Raw genomic sequence first — 7,779 nt, 5'->3', positions numbered from 1 at the left:
ACCTGAGGGTCTAACTCACTGAGGGTCTAAGGCTCTGAGGGTCTAACCTGAGGGTCTAACCTGAGGGTTCTAAACTAACCTGAGGGTCTAACTGAGGGTCTAACCTGAGGGTCTAACCTGAGGGTCTAAGCCCTGAGGTCTAACCTAGCCTGAGGGACTAACTACCTGACCTTGAGGGTCTACTAACCTGAGGGATAACTAACCTGAGGGTCTAACTAACCTGAGGGACTAACTAACCTGAGGGTCGAACTAACCTGAGGGTCTACTAACCTGAGGGACCTAACTACACTGAAGGGACTAACTAACCTGAGGGACTAACTAACGCTGAAGGTCTACCTGAGGGACTAAGGGTCTAACCTGAGGGTCTAACCTGAGGGTCTAACTAACCTGAGGGTCTAACTAACCTGAGGGTCTAACTAACCTGAGGGTCTAACCTGAGGGACTAAGGGTCTAACCTGAGGGTCTAACCCTGAGGGTCTATAACTAACCTGAGGTCTAACCAACATGAGGGTCTAACCTGAGGGTCTAAGGGTCTAACCTGAGGGTCTAACTAACCTGAGAAGGGTCTAACCTGAGGTCTAAGCCTGAGGGTCTAACTAACCTGAGGGTCTAACCTGAGGGTCTAACTAACCTGAGGATCTAACTAACCTGAGGGTCTAACCTGAGGGTCTAACTAACCTGAGGGTCTAACTAACCTGAGGATCTCTTAACCTGAGGGTCTAACTAACCTGAGATCTAACTAGCCTGAGGTGCTAACTAACCTGAGGGTCTAACTAACCTGAGATCTAACTAACCTGAGGGTCTAACCTGAGGGTCTAACTAACTGAGGACCTGAGGGTCTAACTAACTGAGGATCTAACTAAACCTGAGGGTCTAACTAACCCGAGGGTCTAAGGGTCTAAACCTGAGGGACTAACTAACCTGAGGTCTAACCTGAGGGTTAACTAACCTGAGGGTCTAACCTGAGGGTCTAACTAACCTGAGGGTCTAATCCAACCTGAGGGTCTAACTAACGAGGGTCTAACTAACCTGAGGGTCTAACTAACTGAGGGTCTAACTCAACCCGAGGGTCTAACCACCTGAGGGTCTAACTAACCTGAGGGTCTAACTGAACCTGAGGGTCTAACTAACCTGAGGGTTCTAACTAACCTGATGGTCTAACTACCTGAGGGTCTAACTAACCTGAGGTCTAACCTGAGGTCTACTAACTGGGTACCTACTAACTAACCTGAGGGTCTAACCTGAGGTCCTAACCTGAGGGTCTAACTAACCTGAGGTCTAACTAACCTGAGGGTCTAACTAACCTGAGGGTCTAAGGGTCTAACCTGAGGGTCTAACCTGAGGGTTAAGTCTAACCTGAGGGTCTAACTAACCTGAGGGTCTAACTAACCTGAGGGTCTAACTAACCTGAGGTTAACTAACGGGTCTAACCTGAGGGTCTAAGGGTCTAACCTGAGGGTCTAACTAACCTGAGGGTCTAACTAACCTGGAGGGTCTAAGGGTCTACTGAGGGTCTAACCTGAGGGTCTAACCTAAGGGACTAACTAACCTGAGGGTCTAACTAACCTGAGGGTCTAACCTGAGGGTCTAACCTGAGGGTCTAACCTGAGGGTCTAACTAACCTGAGGGTCTAACCTGAGGGTCTAACCTGAGGGTCTAACCTGAGGGTTAACTAACCTGAGGGACTAACTAACCTGAGGGTCTAAAACAACTAACCTGAGGGCTAACTATACCTGAGGGTCTAACTAACCTGAGGACTAACAACCTGAGGGTCTACTAACCTGAGGGACTAACCTGAGGGACTAACTAACCTGAGGGACAACTAACCTGAGGGACTAACTAACCTGAGGGACTAAGAGGTCTACCTGAGGGTCTAACCTGAGGGTCTAACTAACCTGAGGTACTAACCTGAGGTCTAACTAACCTGAGGGTCTAACCTGAGGGACTAGGGTCTAACCTGAGGGTCTAACCTGAGGGTCTAACTAACCTGAGGTCTAACCAACATGAGGGTCTAACTGAGGGTCTAAGGGTCTACCTGAGGGTCTAACTGGTAACCTGAGTCACGGGTCTAACCTGAGGGTCTAACTAACCTGAGGGTCTAACCTGAGGTCTAAACTACCTGAGGGTCTAACGCTGAGGGTTCTAACTAACCAGGCTACGAGATCTAAACTAACCTGAGGGTCTAACACTGAACGGGTCTAACTAACCTGAGGGTCTAACTAACCTGAGGGTCTAACTAACTGGGATTAACTAACCTGAGGGTCTAACTAAACCTGAGGATCTAACTAACCTAGGAAGGGTCTAACTAACTGAGGATCTAACTAACCTGAGGGTCTAACACTAACTCTGAGGGTCTAACTAAACTCTGAGGGTCTAACTAACCTGAGGGACTAACACCTGAGGGATTAACTAACCTGAGGGACTAACTACCCTGAGGGACTAATAACCTGAGGGACTAACTAGAACTCGAGGTCTAACACCTGAGGGTCTAACCTAACCTGAGGAGTCTGAGGCAAACAACCTGAGGGACTAACCAACCTGAGGGACTAACCAACCTGAGGGACTAACCAACCTGAGGGACTACCAACCTGAGGGACTAACAACCTGAGGACTAACAACCTGAGTAACCTGAGGGACTAACCAACCTGAGGGACTAACCAACCGGAGGGACTAACTAACCCGAGGGTCTAACCAACCCGAGGGACTAACTAACCCGAGGGACTAACTAACCCGAGGGACTAACTAACCTGGGGGTCTAACCTGAAGGTCTAACTAACCTGAGGGTTTAACCTGAAGGTCTAACTAACCTGAGGGTCTAACCTGAGGGACTAACCTGAGGGACTAACCTGAGGGACTAACCTGAGGGACTAACCTGAGTCCATGTGAAGGCAGAAGGATCTCTCTGATTTGAACGTTGAGCTCTGTCAGAGTGGGCTCTTCTCCCTCCAGCTTCACCCGGCTGGTTTGCTTGTTTATCCTCACACGCAGTTTCATGCTTGGGGGGAGAGAGAGACCGACGGACAGGGTTAGGTAACCAACACACAGAACACGATCAGACAGGTTAAAGGACACAAATTCAATCATTCACACACAAGACACTTAATTGTGGTCTTCTCTCCCTGGTTCATCATGAATCATTACGGTCATCTTCCAAAACACCTTTTCATAAAGCGTCTAACTTTCTGAGCATGATGTCCGTTTTCACAACGAAGTYGAAAACACTCGGCAAAGCCAAGTCACCTCTTTACAGCAGAAACACAGTGCTAGCTGGAATTATTTCACTTTCATTTCTTGCCAACTGTGTRAAGAAAGACTGAATTATGAAAGCAAACTGGTAACGTTCATCAGTGCAACAATCTAACGTTATAGCAGGTGCACCGGCCTAGCAATTCCAGTGTACAGTGTACAGATATGTTTCATTATGCACAGCTCACTTCTGGTATGATGGTGTTATCTAGCTAGAACAATACAAACCTACATGTAGAAGTGCAGCTAGCTGGTTAACTTATCTGGTAGCTAGCTAGCCAGCAGCATTTCACTTACTTTAGGTTAGTTGTTGTCTCTTGTTAAACTTATTGCAAGCCTTAATCATTTCACACCATAAATTGCATGTTAACTAAAGAGGTCTTAACTGCAAGTAGAGATAGTTGAAGATTTCCACGTATTACAACGAGAAGATAGAAGAGGCTTTGACAGAAGATAGACGGTCAACAATGTTATCAAATTGTTGACTTCAACTACGGAAAGCGATTAGAGTTCTGACTTCAACTACGGAACGTCAAAAAGACGAAACACATTTAGGAAAATAATTACCACTAATGTTTTAAAAACAATAAAACGTTGCTCGGATATTAGGGAACATGTATTTGGTAGGCACGACTATAATATGGTGTTATCCAAGATCAATATTTCAATCCATTCAAAAATAAATGCAATTCATTTAAAATTACATTTCCAGCTGCGTCATTAATCACAGTTTTCAAAAACGCGTTTTATACGGACGCTTCCGAGGTGCCGTAGTCTGTTGGTTCAGAACAGAATCAGACACTGCTGAAATATAAGTGAAATAAACAGCTAGCAACATAATCATATCATGAGTCGATCGTACAATGACGAGTTACAATATRTGGACAAGATTGACAAGAACTGTTGGCGAATCAAGAAAGGTTTCGTCCCAAATATGCAGGTGATTAGCTAAAACTAACTTATATGGAATGAATTAACGTTAGCACATGTCCGTAGTTTGCTAGCTTCAGACGTGATTTGCTACTATCCAGCTTGWCTCTGTTATTGTTGCTCTTGCCTCTTGTATGTAGATAAGGTGTAAGCGCATAGTAGCTAATACATAAGCTAGCTAACTAGCTAACCTAATATGGCGTATGGACTTGACAGCTCATCAAATCCTTCAAATCCAGGTGGAAGGAGTGTTTTACGTCAACGAGTCCCTGGAGAAGCTGATGTTTGAGGAGCTGCGTAACGCGTGTAAAGGAGGAGGTAGATAACAACATGATGATGCCATGGTAACAGACAAGCCTGGTTCCTGTATTGTTTTCCCCGTTGATTTGACTGATTTGGTTGTTGTTGTTATTTGTCGTCAGGMTTTGGTGGGTTTCTCCCTGCCATGAAYCAGATTGGWAACGTTGCAGCTCTGCCGGGAATAGTCCATGTAAGTAGAGAACCACTGGTCTGGATCAGGCCTTAACACAAGTCAGTGGAGATGACGCTGACAACCGTTATCTAACTAGCTATAAACGGACATATTGACACTCTATAATATCTCACAGGGGCTGTTTTCCCCGGACACATATTTAGCCTAGTCTACGAAGCACTTTCAATGGAGATTCTCCAATGAGTTTGCTTGTCAGTCCAGGATTACTCTTAACCTGTGTCCCCCAAAACCTCTCTCTCTCCWTCAGAGGTCCATCGGCCTGCCAGACTGCCACTCGGGGTATGGGTTCGCCATCGGAAACATGGCTGCCTTTGACATGAGCGACCCCAACGCGGTCGTATCCCCAGGTACAGAGGATACACACAGTCCAACAGGCTGTCCTGTCTGTCTCTGGTGTCACAGTCCAACAGGCTGTCCTGTCTGTCTCTGGTGTCACAGTCCAACAGGCTGTCCTGTCGGTCTCTGGTGTCACAGTCCAACAGGCTGTCCTGTCTGTCTCTGGTGTCACAGTCCAACAGGCTGTCCTGTCTGTTCTCTGGTGTCACAGTCAACAGGCTGTCCTGTCTGTCTCTGGTGTCACAGTCCAACAGGCTGTCCTGCCTGTCTCTGGTGTCACAGTCCAACAGGCTGTCCTGTCTGTCTCTGGTGTCGTATCCCCAGGTACAGAGGAGACACACAGTCCAACAGGCTGTCCTGTCTGTCTCTGGTGTCACAGTCCAACAGGCTGTCCTGTCTGTCTCTGGTGTCACAGTCCAACAGGCTGGCCTGTCTGTCTCTGGTGTGTCTCCCAGGTACAGAGGAGACACACAGTCAACGGCTGTCCTGTCTGTCTCTGGTTCGTAGGTACAGAGGAGACACACAGTCAACAGGCTGTCCTGTCTGTCTGGTGTCGTAGGTACAGAGGAGACACACAGTCCAACAGGCTGTCCTGTCTATGTCTGGTGTCGTATCCCCAGGTACAGAGGATACACACAGTCCAACAGGCTGTCCTGTCTATCTCTGGTGTGGGTTTTGACATTAACTGTGTGTGTGTGTGTGTGTGTGTGTGTGTGTGTGTGTGCTAGGTGGTGTGGGTTTTGACATTAACTGGTTGTTGTGTGTTGTGTGTGTGTGTGTGTGTCGCTAGGTGGTGTGGGCTTTGACATTAACTGTGGAGTGCGTCTACTAAGGACCAACCTAGACGAGGGAGCCGTCCAGCCTGTCAAGGAGCAGCTGGCTCAGGCCCTGTTCGACCACATCCCTGTCGGAGTCGGCTCCAAGGGAGTCATCCCATGACCGCCAAGTAAGCAGCACTACCACTACCCTGCTGTCTGTAGCCACTACCTGCTGTCTGTAGGCACCACTACCCTGCTGTCTATAGGCACCACTACCTGCTGTCTGTAGGCACACTACCACTACCCTGCTGTTGTAGGCACCACTACCCTGCTGTCTGTAGGCACCACTACTCTGCTGTCTGTAGGCACCACTCCTGCTGTCATAGGCACACTACACCACTACCCTGCTGTCTATAGGCACCAATACCCTGCTGTCTATAGGCACCACTACCCTGCTGTCTGCAGGCACAATACCATACTAACTACCTGCTGTCTATAGGCCCACTACACCACTACCTGCTGTCTGCAGGCACCACTACACCACTACCTGCTCTATAGGCACCAATACACCATACCACTACCCTGCTGTCTGCAGGCACCACTACCCACACTACCCTGCTGTCTGTAGGCACCACTACACAACTACCCTGCTTCGCAGGCACCTACACCACTACCCTGCTGTCGTAGGCACACTACCTGCTGTCTGTAGGCACCACTACCTGCTGTCTGCAGACACCACTACACCACTACCCTGCTGTCTGTAGGCACCAATACACCACTACCTGCTGTCTATAGACACAACTACCCTACTGTCTATAGGCACAACCTACCCTGCTGTCTGCAGGCACACTACACCACTACCCTGCTGTCTGCAGGCCACCACTACCCTGCTGTCTATAGCCATCACTACCCTGCTGTCTGCAGACACCACTACCCTGCTGTCTGCAGACACACTACACCACTACCCTGCTGTTACAGGCACACTACCCTGCTGTCTGCAGACACCCCTACACCACTACCCTGCTGTTGCAGGCACCACTAACACCACTACCTGCTGTCTGCGGCACACTACACCACTACCCTGCTGTCTGCAGGCACCATACACCACTACCCTGCTGTCTGCAGACACCACTACACACTACCTGCTGTCTGAGGCACCACTAACCACTACCTGCTGTCTGTAGACACCACTACACCACTACCTGCTGTCTGCAGGCACCACTACACCACTACCCTGCCTGTCTCTAGGCCCACTACACCACTACCCTGCTGTCTGCAGGCACCACTACAACCACTACCCCTGCTGTCTGCAGCACCACTACACCCTACCTGTGTCTATAGACACCACTACCGCTGTCTATAGGCACCACTACCCTGCTGTCTGTAGGCACCACTACCCTGCTGTCTGTAGGCACCACTACCCTGCTGTCTGTAGGCACCGCTACCCTGCTGTCTGTAGGCACGCTACCCTGTTTTCTAGACACCACTACCCTGCTGTCTACAGGCACCACTACCCTGCTGTCTCAGGCACCACTACCCTGCTGTCTGCTCAGGCACACTACCCTGCTGTCTGTAGGCACCATACACCAATACCCTGCTGTCTGCAGGCACCACTACACACACTACCCTGCTGTCTATGGCACCACTACACCACACACCTGCTGTCTGCAGACACCACTACACCACTACCCTGCTGTCTGCAGGCACCACTACCCTGCTTTCTGCAGGCACCACTACCCTGCTGTCATAGGCACCACTACACCACTACCCTGCTGTCTGCAGGCACCACTACACCACTACCCTGCTGTCTGCAGGCCCCACTACACCACTACCCTGTGTCTATAGGCACCACTACACCACTACCTGCTGTCTATAGGCACCACTACCCTGCTGTCTGCAGACACCACTACACCACTACCCTGCTGTCTGCAGGCACCACTACCCTGCTGTCTGCAGGCACCACTACACCACTACTCGCTGTCTATAGGCACCACTACCCTGATGTCTGTAGGCACC

At 49.4% G+C, this 7,779-nt stretch overlaps 1 protein-coding gene across 1 annotated transcript; it reads left to right on the top strand.

The window, feature by feature from the left end:
* The first annotated feature begins 4,003 nt into the window (after positions 1–4,003).
* On the top strand, positions 4,004–5,960 carry rtcb (RNA 2',3'-cyclic phosphate and 5'-OH ligase). The gene is made up of 5 exons (XM_024145204.2): positions 4,004–4,186; positions 4,416–4,494; positions 4,599–4,666; positions 4,917–5,016; positions 5,796–5,960. The coding sequence occupies exons 1-5, from the start codon at positions 4,094–4,096 to the stop codon at positions 5,942–5,944; spliced, it is 489 nt and encodes a 162-aa protein (XP_024000972.2). The 5' UTR covers positions 4,004–4,093; the 3' UTR covers positions 5,945–5,960.
* Positions 5,961–7,779: the final 1,819 nt, after the last annotated feature.

This window comes from Salvelinus sp. IW2-2015, unplaced genomic scaffold (genome assembly GCF_002910315.2).
Source record: "Salvelinus sp. IW2-2015 unplaced genomic scaffold, ASM291031v2 Un_scaffold7134, whole genome shotgun sequence".
In the NCBI taxonomy this organism is placed as follows: domain Eukaryota; kingdom Metazoa; phylum Chordata; class Actinopteri; order Salmoniformes; family Salmonidae; genus Salvelinus; species Salvelinus sp. IW2-2015.
This window is presented reverse-complemented; position numbering and strand designations above follow the sequence as displayed.